We start from the raw sequence: 18,835 nt of genomic DNA, 5'->3' as shown, positions 1-18,835 counted from the left end.
AGCAGCAACAATGCTGGAAATAACTCTGTGCAAAGTCATATCAAAAGCTTGCTGCTAATTAATGTAGGCAAGCTGTGATAGGGGTGGGGAGTGAAGGAGGAGTGGGGAAAGTAAACTGTGTGCTTTTGTTTGCTGGGCTCGACAGCAAAGAGCAGCAAGGCAGAGAAACAACTGCAGGGCACCAGGGTCATGAGCTGATCATCCACATTGGATAATACACCCTACACATTTGATAAAATACACATAAATCACACACATTTGATAAAATGATACCAATTGGACATAAATTGCAGTAACCTGTTGAGCTTGTGCAGCATGGTTGAAGCTGGAGGCTCCATATAGTGGGGATTTGGATATTAAAGAATTCCCATGTTTTCAATTCTGACTTGTTGAACTTGTGCAGCGTGGTTGACGCTGGAGACTCCATATAGTGGGAATTTGGATGTTTGGTTCTTTGTGGTTGGAGGTTTAGGGCATTGCTTGGTCAAGTGAAAACAGCAGCTGTTATTACAAATTATGTAGATAAGTATACAAATCTCATATTTTCTTTTTGTTCCATCATGGAATTTTCACTTAAGCCATTGGACTTACTCATACACCAATTTCCACATAAACATTCATATTCTATGTATTATTCTGAATGAAATGTAATGTAAGTAGATTTCTACGTGCTTAAATAATATATTTTGAGGAATATATTTATTTCTGTAAGTTTTATGTAATTGCTATGAGTAAAAACTACAAAGTTATGATTAGATCAGATTTTTGAAAATAGTTTCCTCATGGAGTGACTCCAGGATTCTCCTAACTTACATATTTTTCTTACTGTGCAACTAACACTTACTACTTGTTCATCCATGTGGTTTGAACAGTGCATTTCTTCAGTGTTCCTAACTGCAGACAGTTAAGAAATTTTCATAATGACTTGAATGTTCATAAAACATGAAAGAAATTCTGAACTTCACTGGAGAAAATAAAATAAGTGAAATAACAGTGGTGAGGAAAATAAAATGTAGCTTTTAAAGAATTCCTATGTTTTCAATTCTAACCATTTATAGCATTTTTTTTTTCTTTTAGTGGTGGTTATATTAGCCATTATTTTTATAAATAATATTGCTATAGTTACCAAAACCCCTAATCCAAGATTCAAACTCTGTTGGACCAGATTCTGTAGGAGATATAACAGAGACTGTCTCTACGATTAATACCTTATCAGTCTGATTCTGCTCTATTTATAATACTTTGAACAAGGTCCTGAGATGATGGCAGTGGAAACAGCACCATTAAATCCACCTCAGGAGTATTTTGGTCTATAATTAACAATAAATAGCTTTCATTTTTTTTAAATATAATTTCTGGTTCACTCTAGATGGGCAATGATTTTATAATGCTTTAGAGCTTTCCTGAAGTTTCATACTGACGTTAGCGACAGAATAATTTTTCTTCCTATTAAAGGGTTTGGGTTTTTTCAATATACAAAAACAGTCATAACACCTGAACTTTTTTATGTAGAAATGCTTATTTTGCTCTAAAAAAATTACTTTGGCAAAGCTTAATCTCCTTTGAAAGCAGGTTAAAATAAACTCCATAAGGGCACAATTTCCTGCATGAAATAACAATGTTTATACAGGTAGACATTCTGGAATAATGATTGTGTTCTGGAGTAGCCCCCTTGTTAGCTCTGCAACGTTTTCTACATACACTCAGGCATTTTTATCCTCACTGATGAAAAGGTATCATTTTTATAGAAAGTATTGCCACCACCATCAACATATTTCATGGATGAATCAGGATTTTATCATGTTAGGTAGGACACAGAGGATAAAAAAGCTGGGCTCTTACCCAAAGAGCTGGTGTCTAAGCAAGGTGGATTGGAAAGGGGGAAAGAATCCCTTTCTTCTTGAACAGTTGTTCAATGTTTATGAATTGAACCATCCATTTATTTAAAATAAACTACCTCAGTGCTGACACAAATCACAGTCTAACTTCTAGTTATTATCCAAACCCCTGAATTAGATGAGAATAAATGACCTAGAGGAGAAAAATGTTCATGTGTTTATACCGGGACAAGAAGTGCCTCACAATCCTTTGATTATTTTTCAAAGGAATAAAAAAAGTGCATGTAAATATTTATTGTGTATTTTGATCTAGTTGGGATCATAAAGGCCCAATTCTGTATGCCAGGATTTGTAACACAACATTTTCTGCTGATGTCTAACATAAATATTTGAAAAGATGTTTTAAACAAGAAGTCTTCACTGTCTTGAGACAACTTTCCAAAAAAAAAATAAAAAGAGGGAGAGAGAAATTACACTTTGGTACAGTCAATATGATGGAAGACGTTTCTTTCATTTTTTATTTGTTTAGTTACATCTCATTTCTGGAAATTATTTGGGTAGTTTTATCACAGCTGTGATGATGGACATAATTGTTTTCCATTTGCATAAACATCAATAAGAGCATTTTTGAATGGGACACTTGATTAATTTTAAAAAAATGAGACCTGCCTTCATTTTTTATTTTAAAATTAGCCTACGTGATTTCTAATACAGATCGGGTATAAATTTGTGAGCTGTCTGATCCCTTCATTAATAGGTTTATAAATTCAATTTGTGATTTTTGCACCCACTTGAAGTAAAAAGGCACAGAAGTAAAACCCAAGAAATTAGCTCCAGTAAATTGGAGTTCTTGGTCTAAGAAGAAAACATCATCATGCTGGATTAAGAAAAGTTGTACAAAACAAAATTTTTGAAACAATTTTTTTTTATTGGCATGAATAAACAAGTTACGTGTGCACGGTAAAAAGTTGTTGCTTTGTGAATAATACAGTTTGTGGTCAAAAAGAGTTAAAACTCTGTGGATATCCTGCCACAGTGAAGCTCCTGACTCATATTCAGGGATTTATCCCTGGGATAGGGATATTATCTGATTTCTGCACAGATTTGTGCAAAATTGCTCAGCAGAAACAGAGGATGAGTTGAAGGGCCACCATCTACTAATGCTGAGAAACCTAATGGAATTTTTTGTTTTTCTTTTCTAAAAAGTCTACTAGAGCATTCCCATATTTGCTGCATTTGAAATGCTCAGATTTATTTCCTCATACCTCAAGTTTGCCACTTCAGATTCGTCACCCCTGTTAGGTAAATAAATCTTACAAGAAACCTCCTACACCTGAAATAAAACTTCAATGTTGTGTGCTAATTAAAATATAATTTAGGGAGAGCAAGACACTGATGTGCTTTTACTCATAATAGTAGGTTCTTTATGATCTTGAGTAAACCACTCCTGATGATTCAACTGCTCAGTGTTTATTGCATAACTTCTGAAAGGTATTTTTATCTTGCACTCACGACTGGTTCGCGTTCTTCTTCTGAATATATTTCTCTTGAAGCTCCTGCTCAAGGAGAACACTTACAGAGCATCACTGCAGCAACAGAAAGGAAATGGATAGTTCAGAAAGCCAGATTAGAAAGGAATATATAAATACAGAGAATAAAACTTGGCTGTGGCCCAGTAAAGCCTATAAATTACATTATTTTAATCAATTTTTATGGAAATAATATAAGGAAGTGAAATATGTGTTCTTTTAATTTTAAAGCACAGGTGATAGCTATTTAATACTATTTGCTTCAAGCTGTTTGTGTAACTGTGGTCTTGGAAAAAAATTGTCTGCCACTGTACATACTGATTAAAAATTGTGCCCATCCTTGAGTTTACATATTGTCTTTTATCTTAAATAACTCTAGAGCTCTTTCCAGCTACAGTGCAGGAAAGTGATTGGAAAAAAGTTGGAAAAAATTAGTGAGTTTTATTTGACAGAAAATTATACTTTTAATTAGTCTTTAAAATACAGAATTTCAACTGCTTCTTTTCCTCTAATGGCTGTAAAAATCTGTATTTGCCACTTCTGACTGGAATGCATGGAAGTCTCGTGTATCTGAGCTATCTCAGACTGCTGCTATATTTATTCATTTAGGTCAATTTTGGCAGTGCTTATGTGTGCTGTGCATATACCATCTGTGGAGATTTTTCTTTTTAAATGATGAGATACCATTTTCTGTGTTCCTACCAGTGGAGTATGAAGAAGTCTGAAAAACCTAGCAGAAAGCTTGCTTGAAACTTTAGAGTAATTTTTAAGATTAGTGTGCTATGCTGGTTTAAAATTCCAAAATGCCTTTTGTCCCATCAATTTAAATCCTATGCCAAAAGCAGTTTAGCCACTTAGGGACACGAGTCCCTCTGGGAAGCATGGAGATGTTTGCAGTTAAAATTTTCAAAGGCAATGAAGTTATTTATTTTTGATAGGCAAAATTCTATTCATTATAAATAAATGCTGCTCTCCAATGCACAAAACCTCCTTGCTGTGACAGTCAGGAGCTGGAGAATTGAATGTGTGCCTGATCCTGGGTCTGTGCACAGCAAATCTTTTCCTCTCTGCGTGCCTCTGCCCAAGGAACTCCTTGCCCTGCAGAGCACAGGCAATTATTCTTGCTTTGGATCTTTTCCTGTACACAATAACTGTGATTTTCCACGGTCATTTCCACTGCTTTAATTTTTAGAGGGGGTTTCCTTTCCTTTTTCTTACTTTTTCTTGCCTTGCCCTAAGTGGGGAGACACAGGGAAAAGCATTTAAAGAGTGCAACAAACAAGCAGTGAGATGGGGAAGTGCATCTGTTTCTCACGTTTGGACAAGCACGCTGTAGGGATCGGTGTTGCTGTTTGTCTGGCAAGCCTGTAAACAGCTTTATTTGTGCATGAACCACTGAGAATCCACATTTCCATGCTAGTAGTCTGATGACTGCTGCTGGGAAGTAGCTGTGAATATATTTGTTTTAGGAACGCAGCATGGCGAGGTCAGAAAAGTGAAAAGTTAGGTGTTGGGTACCTTTTTGGAGAGGAAGTAGGAGATGCAATAAGAATATTATTTTTAAGTTCAATACCTGTTTGAAAAACTAAATATGATGTGGATTCACTGAAAATCCAAACTCTTCTGAGTCAATTTGATTTCTTTCTTTGTTAGGATAATGGTCTTTATGGGTTGAAGAGAATACAGTGGACATGGAGAAGCAAATTTTCAGAACTTGGTTCCCAGATTCTGCCTGAAAATCACATGCTTGTATGAGTACTTGCAGGAGTAAATCTACATTTTTTGCATACACATGAACCTATTTCATATGTGTGAAAGGTGTTATTTTACATGACATTTTTACAGGTCATCAGAAGTAATGTGGCTTAGAAAGGAAAAATAAAGGACGCAGAGTAGATCCCCCAAAGAAGTCCAGGGATGACAGATTCCTGGTTTTGCAAGTGAGCTGAGTCTTCTCACTTAATCTTTTTCACCTTCAGCATCACAGCTGCATTCAGCCCTGGTAAAAGATCCATTATGAAACTGCTTGAACACAACCTTTTTTTATTCATAAGGGATTTTGTAGATGCTGATAGTGTGAACTCATCTTTTGTCAGAGTAAAATTCTGTCACTTTGTGTCTTTTTAGTTGACTGTTTGGGCTTTAATTTAACATCCATCTATGCTCAGTTGGAATTTAGATGACAATTGAATAGAGCTGCAAACAGCTGTGGGTATTGATAGGAACTCTGAGATCTAAAAAAGTTCTACCTTACAAATGAGATGCAGTAATAACTTTTTTTTCTGCTCCACTTGAGATAAAGGACTGGGTGCTTTGTACTTCCACGCTTCTTTATGGCCACTCTGATGAATTAAACAGGATCCTTTCCACCACTGGAAGGTGATGCTCTGTGGCCTGTCTTTAACCTGTGTCAAGCAGCTTTTTTTTCCCTAAAAAGTCTGGGACATAGTGCCAGGGACCACTCCTGGATGCAGATGGAATATGTTCCTGTGCTGTGGCCCACGTGGATTGCTTGATATGGCTGAGGAATTTTAATGATTAATAAATCATTCCATTCTGGTCATCTTAACTCTAAAGAATGGTGATGGGCAAGCTTTATGTATGGATAGAAACAAGCCAATATGTGATTTTGGAAAAGAGAAGCTTTGAAAGGCTTGTGAGAAGGCTTTTTGCACTTAAGTGTGTTATCTTGGTAAAGTGGGAAAGACTCCCTAAAATCAGAGTGTGTGCTGCTCATGACAAGCAGTGTGCTTTAGAAACAGAGAATAAAACACTCAGAAAAAAGAGTGGGAACATACTTGTCAGGTCCTAATGCCAGCTAATCCCTGCTAGGAAAGAGGAATGTTGGAAAAAAACCATCATGGCAAAGATAAATTGGATAGGAATTCATTGTGTGATGCTGATGTAATGCTGTATGTAATGCATGTTACCTCATGTAAGAACAAGTAAATTTAATTATTTCAGGCCAAACCCTGCATGAATAATTTAGACACCTCTGAAGGCCACCAAATGGTGATCTACATGTCTGCTTCTCCCTGGAATCCATAGGGAACTGAGGCACTTATGAGCAATTTAGGAGGAATGGTTCCTATCCCTCCTCTTCTCCCCAGGGCTCTGAAAATTTTAAGTCACATAGTAGCTGGCCTTTAATGTGTTCTGCATTGGTTAACCCTCAAACTGAAATGTTCATTTCCAGGCTTGTCAGCTGAAAGAAATGTGTACTGCATGTTTTGTAAGAATGCAGTAAAAATGGTGAATTTTTAAAACAAGGAAGAAAAACAAATGGAGAAAAAGAAAAGAAAATGGAGGAGGAGAAATTACTGCTGCACACATGCATATAAGCAATTTTTATTAAAAAAATTAAGAAAGGAATCAAATAGGAGTTTTACTAAGCATGATACCAAAATTGTTAGCTTATAGTGAGTTACAAAGAATGTGAATTGGTACTACAATATGTATGCAAGTAGAATAAGTTGTTGACAGAGAATTGGAAATATTCTTAGGTAATATGCTCTGTGCTTTAAGTTTGACATACATCAGGAGTAATTTGGTAGTTGTTTAATAGGCCTTAACACCGAACATAATTATAAAAACTCTTACAAATTTAAATATTCCGTGGTTCTCTGACTTCAGTGGTGCTGTCATGCATTATCTTTAGTGTTTTCAGGTAGATAATGTGCTTATAATAGTACAGAAAGACAAAGAAGCTTTATTCCCTCTGTATCTTGTGGAAAAAAAATAGTCTTTTGTGTCTTTATGGTTCATTATAGAATACAGCTTAGTGCTTTTCTCTGCTGAGTTGTAGTAACTAAAAAGCATTGTTTGGGTAGTAAATAATCAGAGCCAGAGATAAATCAAATCTGACATCTACTGTGCCTCTGGCTGTTGCTGGGGGTGGAAAAGAAAAATTCTCTGCATTTAGAACAGAAAATCAAATGCACATGAAAGTATCCTGTGTGCAGCAGAACATTGATGACAAAATCCAGGGCTTGATTCAAAAGTCAATCCCTCTTAGTCATGTGCTTGATGTAGAGCACATGTTGATTAAGGTCACTGCTTACATGAACTGGGAATTGGGTAGTTGTTCTTAAGAACTGAAAAGCTTTTTTTCTTTTTTCTTTTTTTTCTCCCCATTTTTTTTTTCCTTTTCCAGAGGATTAGCAAAGTCCAGGTAGCAAATAAATCTCAGATCAACCATTAGCACCAGAGAAACATTATTTCAGTGGCTGTCATGATGTGTCAGCATTTGTATCGGGCATCTCACTTTCCATAACAAAATAGTTGCATGTTCCAAACATTGAAAATACCTTAATACTTTTTAACTATGTATTTTCCAGTCTTGAAGCTAAAATAAGTGGCAATATGTGTAAATCAGCAATTTGGTGAAAAATGTTTTTGTAAAAATACTGAAAATCTGTTGTTGGTCTGGAACATGATGTTCAAATTTGCAAAGTGGCAGTTTTGTACTTAAGTGCAAAGGACAAACCTCTCTCCCCCTTTTCCTGCAGTAGGTAACACTGCTTGTCAGGTTTAATGCACTGTGGTCAGTGGAATATCCAGCACTGTCAAATTTTGGCATGGTTGAGAATCCTTCTTTCTTGAACTGATTTAAATGAATATAGACATGGAAATGTTATGCTCTCAATGAAAGGAGAAAGAAAAGCAGAGTATATATGGTTATATAGTTTTCTTTAAACAAAAGACAGGGGTTTTTTTTAGGATAATCATATGTGTTCCAGAAGTAAATATATACTCTCAAATGAAGAAATTATTTTAATGGCCTGTGGAGATTATTTATTTAGCTAAAATCAAGCCTGTTTCCAGAAAACTTTCAGTGCAGCAATAAAAACTTTTGCATTTTGGCTTACTTTAATTTATTCACAGCCTGAAGACCCGGTGCTCACAATTGGTTTTCTTGTTTCACATGAAATCTGGGTAATTGTACCCATCAGTCCCAATGCTGTGGGTTTATTTTCGGAACAATATTTATATCTAGGATTTTGCAGATGCCAGAAGGAGCATTTCAGCCATGCTGAATGCCATATTGGTATCAGGGGGAGAAATTCTACCCTGGGGAAAATGACAGAGCTTCTCCTGCCTTGCCTGTGTTGTCACATGCCAGAATTCAACAGACAGAACAGAATGTGGTTTCATTGTCACCGAACACCTTTAGTGGCCTTCAGGGCCCTTCAGACACATCCTAAAGTGATCACCAAAGCCAGCAGACTCACTGACATTAGGGGAGATTTGATCTTACTGAATTATTTATCTATAATTTCAAATGCAAAAGTAAGTATGTTCCGCCTTCCTTCTATTTTTTTTTTCTCCTCCCACCCCCGAGCTATTTGTTAATTCAGAGTTTAAAAGTATCACATTAATTGTGTAAAATTAAACTCACATTAACTGTGTAAAAAATTAAACCCACATTAATTGTGTAAAATTAAACATAGACATCTGGAATTCAAGGTGTTTTATCCAATATTTGGCTACAGAATATATAGATTTGATGGACAAAATCTTTGCGCTAAAGCCTTGAAAGAAAAGGAAAAAAAGTCCCCCTTAAACTTATTCATGAGCAAAAGCTATCTGAGTAAAATGTTATTTTTATATTTGTGTGCCAAAGTTTATTGACCTGGGTGAGACACTCTCTTTTTATAATGCCATTAATGGAATATTCATAAAAGATTATTAGCAAGGCTTTAGCAAACTTCTTTAAGTAATAGATCACTTTTAAAAGAAAAAAAAAAAAAACGACTTTATGGATTGCAAAATATACTGAACTGACACTTGCAGTGACTGGAATGCTTTTTTATCCACAGAGCATGGGTGGCAGCAGAGTAACCCCCATCCTCCATCCCCCAGCCCCAGCCCCAGCCGTGTGTCTCACCCTTTACCTGGATGCACCACTACGAAGGGTGAGGGAGCTCTGGCAGCTTGCTCTGCATTCCCATTCACTTGTTCACCTCTTTCTAAAAAAAAAAAAAAAAAACAAAAAACATGCCTGATATTTGATATTTGGAGCTGATGTTTGAGCTCCAAGCTTACAGGAGCAGCCAGGTTATTTCTGACAGGATGCATTCTGCCGCTGCTTAGGTTTTGGTCTCTGTTTGCTTGGGTGGATTTAGAGCAGGAGTGATGAACTTGCAGTCTGGTTGGTTGGCTGGTCACCAGAATTATCATTTTCTGATAGGACTTAGTGAAGAGCCATGTTTCATATGTTACAGTTAACATGTAGACTGTAAGGGAAACCATCAAAATATAAAGGACGCTTAAAATTAACAATGCAGATTTAAAACCAACTTTGGCGTCATGCATATGAGGTGATTAACTCCTTTTTTAAATTCTTGCTCCCTGCAAGTGAAGCCAGAATAGCTGGGCTGATTCTGAGTGAAATGCAGGAATTTACAGCACCCTGTGCTCCTTTATCATTTGCCATATTCTATGGGGAAGGCATGATCTGTGTGGCATGGTGAGGCACACAGCTTGTACAGGGGACCAAGAGAAGACAGTGAGCTGAATGCTTGCACAAAAGCCTGTGTGAAGGCAAATATTGCTTGGATATTCTCTGAACTTAATAAATGTAGCTCTGAAACAAGAAAAGAATTTACATAGTGGCTTTACCCCTGTTCTGCTGTTGCAGGGGTGTTTTTAATTTAAAAGAAAGGGGTTTGTGTCATCTTTCTCCTAAGTGAAGGGGGATCAGGGGTATATCTGTAACAGAAACAGCATGCCTGGTATTTTATATTCTTTGGAAATTTTATGGTCTAGCAGTTCCTTCGGATCTTTAGGCTGTTGGCACTTCTAGGGGGACTCAGCAGTTGTTCTCTAAGAGCAGGAGTAATGCTGTGGGAGCTTATGGAGCTCTTAAATACAGTCCAGAGGGAAAGTGACAATGGTTCTAAAAGGTATAGGATGGGTTTATAGTATGGATTTTCTTTTCCTGCTTGGGTTGCCAGCTGTGGACGGAAGCACTGAGCCCTTTCTCTGTCCCCTTCAGATCAGCTAGCACTGCTAAGCAGCAGCAAAATTTGATTTGGAGAGTTTGAAGGTGTTCCAAGCACAGGCAATCCCTTCTAGGCTTTTCCATAAGAGCAAATGTTCCTGCCTGTACTCACAGTTATAAAGTAGTAATCCAACATCGAGTTTGGATGATTTGCAACAAGGTGAAAGGAAGATTTATTAAAGAGACAGGGGCTTTACAGTATTTTCTGTTCATTTCTGATCCATGAGCTAGGAAGAGTTATTGCATACTTTAGTTTCTCTTTCCTGTTTATTGTGTTAATATTTTTAATTTCTTTTTTTGTTCAACTACCACTGATGTCTTGACATGTCTTCCCTTATCAGTCTACACAAAATTAGCTCACTCTGGATGGGAGGCTCATTAGGGTGTGTTGAGCAACAAATGAATTTTAATGTATTTTTGCCAGTTTTTTATTTTATTTTTTATTTATTTTATTATTTTATTTTATTTTATTTTATTTTATTTTATTTTATTTTTTATTTCTCATTTTACTTTATCTTATTGTATGTTATTCCATATAAATTGTATGCATTAAGGATTCTTGCTGTAATGCTCAGAATCTTTGTTGTTTCAGGAAGGATCGATACAGCACAAATCCTCTACCCTAAGAATTTTAATTGTAATGCTTGTGGATCTTTAATCATCTTGCTCACCTCAAATAATGTTAGGATCTGTGTACAATTAGTATAAATTATATGGTCAGAATTATGGAACTGCTTGTGACTAAAGCCTTTTTTTCTGACTACCCATACTCACAGAGACTTGAGGGTTCCCTGTGTACTAGTCTGAGAGTTTGGAACAGGTGATAAAACAGGGATGAAAGAGAGAGCTGTGATCTCAGAGGAGAAATTAGGCACCAGAAATTATGGTGTTCTTGTTCCAGCTCTTACACTGACTGTGATACTTCCATTTCTATAGCACTTGCCATCTCTGGATCTCAAAGTGGATTATAAAGAATAGTGATTTAAACCTTCCTGCACCTCTAGGAGATAGGTAAGCAATATTATTCCCATTTTACAGATGGAGAAATTGTGATACAGAGAGGCTTAGTGTTTGTTATTTAAAAGCTTATTTATGAACACACATGCATGCACACACAGAGAACTGGAAACAGATGTCAGAACTTTCATTGCTCTCTTTTTTAAGTTGAGTCCACCCTCCTTTCCATTTAACCTCTCTGATTTATATTCCCCATCTGTAAAAAGACGGAAACAGGTATAGACATGCAGAGATTTGCTTGCACATAAATTTCTGTGCAGAACCAGAAAGAAAGCCAAAAGTTGCCTTTAAAATCCAATGTTTTTTATGTGTTGGCAGAGGATATTTTAAGATTTAAAGCAACAATTTTTGTAGGTGGGGAGAGTTGCAGTAGCTCTGCAACTTAAATGCATAATATTTAGTTATTGCTATAAAAGGGCTTGATTATTTTGTAATATAAGCATGTTAAATGGAGATTAAAAATTTCCAAATGCATCAATTTCCATGGCAAAAGGCCAGACACAGCCAGTAACTCAGTCTCTGCATTATCTGGAAGATGGTGCCACATCAGTACAGTGTCAGACAGGAGAGGGGCAGTGGTGCTGCATAAAAGCAGTGTTTGCCCCAGCTGCATCTCTGTTTATCTTTGTCCCAGCAAACTCCTCCTGTGTCTGTAGTGCAGCATGAATTCCTCAGTGGCAGACACCAATCTAGACAACTATGCCTAAATATTTACAGGAGAACTGAAATTATGACTGAACTTTGGGAAAAAAAGTTTTAAAGATCCAATAGAAGTCCTGTTATTTTTTTTACCATTATTGGAATGGTTGTTTCTTGTAATATTAAAAAAATATACATTAAAAGATATTTGGATACTGGATTAATCTGATCATTTACTGCATCATGAAGGTTCTGATCTCATTATTCTTAAAATCATTGTTTAAAAAACACCTTGCAGAAGCTTTTAAAAATTCTTTCTAATTCTGCTACTAATTTGCTACAGACCTGAAACATTGACAACCTCGTCTATTAGATGTTTTATTTTTAACAACACATCTGGCAAATTTCTGTATGTTGAACAGATGCAGAAATGTTTTTCACATTTTCCTGTGTGCACCCTGTAGCATAGGCAGGCTAGATCAGACAAACATCCAACACTCACAGTAACATTTTCCTGTAAGTAATCTAACTTCCAAGCTAACTTCCATGTGATACAGTACCCACATTTCATACCTTTACTGGTGAATATATATCTAGGAAATAAGCATGGCTAATATATATTTATATATTTATATATGTATATATTTATGTTAAATGGAACGGAGACTGGATGTGTTTATGTGTCACCACGCAAGCATCAACCTGTACACGATTTAAAGATCCATTTGAAAGTTAAGATTCCTTTTTGTTTCAGCTGTAAAACTTCACACAGAGAAGCAGACTGAATTTCAGGTAGGGATTTAGTGTGTTTGGAGCTAAGGTAACACCTGATTTTATCACTCTAAGTTTTACCAGATAAGAGTGGCGCTGATGCTAATTATAATACTTGAGTAAGTGGGTTAGTTCTTTGGTTTAATGTGTGACTGAGATCAGAATTTAACCTGGGGTCTTCCTGAATGCTGGTACAAATCACTTGTTACTTTTGCTCCCAATTACAGTTGAATTAGCCAGTGTCTTGAGGTAGTACAGCTACTGCAGCTGCTGGATTAGGATATGGCTTTGCTAATGCATTGACCTTCTTCATTTGTATAACATGAGTTAATTTCCAGCCTGACAGTAAATGCTGAAATTTGAATTGTAGCACTAATGCACCATTTTTTTCATCTGTCAAACCAGACTGAAGGGTCATTTAGTGATGAGGATAATGGTTCACTTTGAAAGAGAAGGAAAACTAGCTTCTGAATTTTAGGGGGCATTCTAGATCTTGCTTCAAAAAACAAGCTGAACTAGGGAAAAATTAGCCTGTGACATTTGAGTAATACTTCACCTGTAAGTCTGAATATTTGCCTTATACTGATTCTGTACAGGCACATTGGAATATTTGCCGTGACAAGTTAGACAGAATAATAAAACAACCTATGAAATTTGGTATTCAGGCTATCAAGCCTCACAAAGAGGCTTTCTCTGAAAAGTGAATCAACATTAAACTGTTTGCTATAATGGGAATTTCCAGCCTCAGTTTGTGACAAGTTTTGATTGTTTCTCTACACCCTAAGAAACCCTAAACCTAAGAACTGTTGGAGACTGAATTTTTTTATTTTTGTTCCTCTCAGAAGTGTCTTTCTTTCTTTCCTGCAGCACGGAAAAGGATATGCTAGTCACTTCTACAGGACTTACCTGAAGCAGCATGATTTGCACAAAAGAAAGTCGACCAACAAAAAGCATCAGCTTTCAACTTCATTATCTTGGCCATCCAGTTCTGTGTAACTGAAGGATTTGTGTGCTGTTGGAGACATCCTGGCCAACCATAGGACCTAATTGCTCTCAGCAGGCCTGAGAAATGAGTTGAAATGTGTAGAACTGTAGAAACTTCAGAGGCAACTGATCTTGCCTCTCTGATCAGTGTGTGCCTGTTTACAGCACTATATATCTTTCTCTCTCCAAAATGTCACTGAGCCCTTTAGATGTTTATATTCACCACAAAAAGCCAATCGTACAGATAAAAGAGATGTGCATTATAAATGCAATATCACTGTTTTAAACTTGACTGTTTTATATTATTTTTGTGTGATCAAGTGTTCCCCAAACTATTCCAACTTTACAAGAGAGATTGTGATCATGTTCTTTTCACCTGTGGGTCGTAAAAATGTTGTTAATCTGAAGACCCACAAAATTATCAAAGACATTTCTGTAGTTTATACACCGTGTTGCAAAGTGTTTACTGTACTATTTCAAAGCTTCTAAATAAATATAAAATATATATATATTATATTATATATAATTTTCCGAAAAACGTGGTACAACTTAGTTGATTTTTAAATGGATTCATACAGTTTACACCATCCACTAAAGCGAGAAGATAATTCAGGGTTCCTAAGCTATCCTTGCTAAAAACAAAAATAAAATAAACCTTTAATAGTACTTCCCCAAAATTCGTATTTTGGTCCATCCTGTTTTTCTTGTTTGAAAAAAAAAAAAAAAAAGCTGTAAGCAGCACCATTTTGTCTAAAAAGTCGTGAGGAATTTTCAATGCCAAAGATGCAGCTGTCAGTATTACCCCAATGAGCGCTATGTACTATCAGAGGTATAAACCACTCTCCATTACTTTGGTTATGTTTCTATGGTTTTTAATTTGGAATCACAAAATCTTTTATAAGGCTCTATAAATTCACCTGTATATGTTGTTAAAAAAGAACACTGGGTGTCTGTACATTTTGCAATGTAAGATATAATGTAAGTGAAGTTAAGTATTTTAAGAAAATCATCCCAAGCTCATAAATATGTATACATACATACATAAATACATACACACACACACAAAAACACCCACACATCTCTCTTTAACATAGTTTTGTGAAACTATACAAATATATTGCCTAAAAATATTTCTCTTGTGGCTAGGAATAGTTGTTGATAGAATTCAAATTACAAAGGCAAAGTGTATGCCAGAAGACTCTTTTGTCACAAAGGAGATTTCCAATTAGGAACATGGCACATTCTCAGCTGACCCCTGTCCCATGGGAGTTCAAATGGTGTTGGCCACCATCTTTGTTGGGAAAAGGATTAAGCCCTTGCATATAATCTTTATGTTCTGTAATAATTCTGTGGTCTGAAACAGTATCTTAGAGCGTTTCTTTTCTATGAAATATTGAAAAAAGTAAAATTTCGAAGGTAAAGTTTAAAACTACTTTCATGTCCATGGAGTTTAAGTACCATTTACTAAATGTAAAAATCTAGTAAAATTTTTTCTTTTTTTTTTTTTTGTGCTGTGATTTTTTTCCCCTTACTGTACCTTAATACATCAAATAGTGAAAGCAAATGAGAGCACACCTTGTTGTCAGCCAATGCCTAGCCAAATTCAAACCAATTCCACCTGATGGTTCAATATTAAGTAAAACAAGAGCAAATGTTTCATTGGTTGCAGTGGGATTTGAATCATGCCATTATTTTGGAATTCTGCCATGGATGAATGTGTGAGAGGTCGCTGCTATGTCATAATAGAATTTGGGTTTCTTATTTTTGTTTGTGGGTTCTGGGGGTTTTTGTTCTCTGTAATGGTAGTTTCTATTAGATACGAGTATATAAATCACCTGTATGAAAGCCATCTTGCTGTGGATCCAAATGTACACAGGGACTCCAACATTCCTGATCAAATTCCACGAGTTCTTTGTACAGCTAGTGGACCCTACCATGATTAATTTATTATTCCAAACAAAATAATATGCTCATTAAACACTTTAATGTGCACACCTAGCATGATTGTATAATGACAGATTGTTTCATGAGATTCTTTTAAAAATGTATGTTATAAAAAACCTAATTCAAAAATCCCCCAAACCACTTCAACAGCTATTGATTTGAACAAATACAACAGTGAAATGTTCCTCCTGCTCTAGGTAGCAGACCTTTTAGTTGCCCACAGCCTTCATTTATTTTATGAAGAAAAGCAATGGAATTTGTGACAAATATTTCATTTAAAGGAGATTTCTAGATTCTTGTTTCTGCTTTTAAAGCAAGAAAGTCCTTGCCATTCTGAAACCTGTTTCTAATTAGGTTTTTAATACAGACATATATTGTAATTTATGGTTGTTTTCTGGTCTTTGTGAGGGAAAGGAAATTATTTTACTTTCTGTTTCATGGACAGCCAAATTGTTTCTATTTTATGAAACTCCCTTCACATTTTGCATGCCATTTTTTTCTGAAAAATTATTAACCATATCATGTCCTGTCATTCATTTCCAAAACCAAACTCTTTCCATCAAGTATGATATATGTACAGATTTATTGATCTTTTTTATTTGTATTTAATGTTAAATACCATTGGCATTGGCCCATATATACACAGAAATCCTTGTGAGTTCACTGGGATGAACTCAGTTCATCCTAGAGAGGTCCTAGAGGGAGTCATGGTAGGATGCAGAAGTGTCAAGGAAAAGGAAGAATTGAAGTGCTGCAGCCTGAGCTTTTGAGATGAAGCTGTAGCTCCTGCTGGTTCCCTTGCTCACTGTGAGTTTTGGTGCACTGAAATTTGCTGGCACAAGCCTTGGGACACATTAAATCCCAGTGCATAGCTGCTGTCCCAAAAAAAGGGCAAACTGGGCAGGGCAGAGGCTCAGTTTGTGCTGTTTCTTTGTTTTAGTGGGCACCTGGCCACCTGCCTTTGACATTGCCTTGTTCAGCATCTCCCAAATATTCCATGGCACTGCTGGGAGCAGGGGCAGGCCTGTGAATGCCTTCAGAGCTCTCCCAGTGTGTGTGTGCCTCCTCCTCTGATGCAAATGTTGAAGGACTCTCATTGTATATTGGACCCAACAGTGAATTAAAAATAATCAGGAAATTTTTAGGTTGGGTATTAAGGGGAAAGATTGATGCCCATAAAACTGAGATGAGGAAAGTTTGGGAATCTTCTTCATTGCAGGTTTTCAAGGACAGTGCAAAAAATTAAAAAAAAACCCCACACCTGTAAGGGATGATCTAAGTGTACTTAAAGTTGCCTCAGAGAAAAAGCACAGAGAAAGCTCTCAGTCCTGTTGGTCTGTAATGCTCCTGGTGGGGCATGCTGAACTTTGGAGGGGTTAATCTGTGCACAGCTGTAGGGATAAGAATGTTCTATCCTTCAATTAGTTGTTTGAAGCAATATTTAATGTCTCGATTTACCATTTATGAGCATAATAGAACAAGCTGCCTGTGAGAATAATTGTCTTTGGAGTAAATTAGAGTTCAAGCAGAGAAGACAGGGTCTTATAAAAGATAGCAATCAGGTCTGTGAATCTTTTTTTTTCTTTTTTAAACTCCTGATTTAGATATGTAGCAATAGATTTCCAAGCAGCTTGCCTATCAAAATTCTTCAAAATCAAACTTCAGTTTCTTGCAAAACTTAGAAATACTAAAACATTTCACTACTTGAAATAGAATTCCAATTTTTTGAAGCAAGTTTTTGCTAACATGCCTATTGAGAGAAGGTATTTCCATGAACATATTCTTAAATTTCTGGAGCAAGGTGTAGTAATTTAAGTAGTTACTTCTTTTTCATTAATGTTGTTGCAAAATTAGGTGAAATTAAATACACAGATGAATACAATTTGTAAAGATTCCTGCATTATAGCCTCTATATAGTTGTGGGGGAGCTACATGGGTGTATGTGTATGTGTGTGTAACTATAGTTCAAATTCTGGGAAGTTGCCATGGGATTTTTTTTCTTACAGCTCCTATCAGTAAATGTAAACAAAAGGGAAGAAACACATGTTAGGGTACTACAAAACAAGACTTGTTCCTTAGTGTAGAATGGAGTTTTGCATTCAAGAATTAAATTCAGCCCCTTCTTCATGTGTTAAACCCACAATCAAGCACACAACTCATTTTTATTTTTACTTCCAAAATGTTACCTGCTCAAGGTTTTTTTTTTCATTCTTTTTTTAAAGTAATATCATTCCTCAGGGTAAAGGGTAGATAAATAGATAGTCTTCCTAGGCTGATAAATTGCAATTGCAATTTTGCAAGGCTGTTAAATATTTGTGTGTCTTACCTGGAAAAAGGCGATCGTAACCTGCCACTGTTCCATGTTCTTCTAGTCTCAAGCTTTATGGCATTTGGGCTTGTGAATTTAAACCTATACAAAAGTGTAGGGGCCAAAATAAGCATTTTTGATATACATTTAGGTATTGCAATTTGATTGCAAAAAATTGGCATCAGATGTCTATAAAGGGTAGAAAGTTGTTTATTCTGTTCTGTTTGCAGTAATGTAAAAGACAGCCAGTAGGACTTTATTATAATATTGTGCTATGATAAATTCTGAAACTGTGAGTCAAATCCTTTGCACTGATCCCTACAATCATAGAGCAAATTCTTCATAAAGAGCTCCTTCATTTTATTTTGTCTCAAAGAAATGGATACATATATATATATATATATAAAAACAGATATACATAGCCATTACAATCCATTGTTGAGCATCTGTGTTTTTGTAGATATCCTCATATGTAAGAAATAACCAAGAACTAACTTGGACAGATTTCTTGAACTGAAATTGTTTTTGAATTTGAATTTGTTAATAAAGTTCATGATATTGACAGACATCAAGAAAAATGAAATCTCTGTGGGTGTAGCTCTCCAGAAGGCAAACGCTTCACTTAGGAAGCATCTTGTCAAAAAGCTGTATAAATGCAATTGCTGGAAATCTTGCTGAGTCAAGATGAAAGATACTGTGCTAAAGCTTTCTTGTTCACTGTGTCAGCACTGATTAAAGTGTCCTCTGGATGGTAACCACTTTAGGCAAGCAGAAGGTATCAAAAATTGCAAGCAGGATTGAG

General features: G+C 36.0%; 1 protein-coding gene across 3 annotated transcripts in view; it reads left to right on the top strand.

Moving 5' to 3' along the window:
* PCDH10 (protocadherin 10) overlaps positions 1–18,601 on the top strand; it is a 37,638-nt gene extending 19,037 nt beyond the window's left edge. The window contains exons 5-6 of one of the 3 annotated variants that reach the window (XM_064711553.1): positions 11,307–11,381; positions 13,665–18,601. In XM_064711553.1, coding sequence (XP_064567623.1) covers positions 11,307–11,341 — 35 coding nt within the window. In that variant the 3' untranslated portion in view covers positions 11,342–11,381; positions 13,665–18,601. Of the gene's footprint in view, positions 1–9,186; positions 9,880–11,306; positions 11,382–13,664 lie in introns of those variants that run through there. The other 2 variants (XM_064711554.1, XM_064711551.1) reach the window with 2 other exon arrangements.
* Positions 18,602–18,835: the final 234 nt, after the last annotated feature.

The sequence above is a fragment of the Zonotrichia leucophrys genome, chromosome 4, assembly GCF_028769735.1.
Source record: "Zonotrichia leucophrys gambelii isolate GWCS_2022_RI chromosome 4, RI_Zleu_2.0, whole genome shotgun sequence".
In the NCBI taxonomy this organism is placed as follows: domain Eukaryota; kingdom Metazoa; phylum Chordata; class Aves; order Passeriformes; family Passerellidae; genus Zonotrichia; species Zonotrichia leucophrys.
Note: the sequence above shows the minus strand (reverse complement) of the source record. Positions and strands in the feature narration are given on the sequence as shown.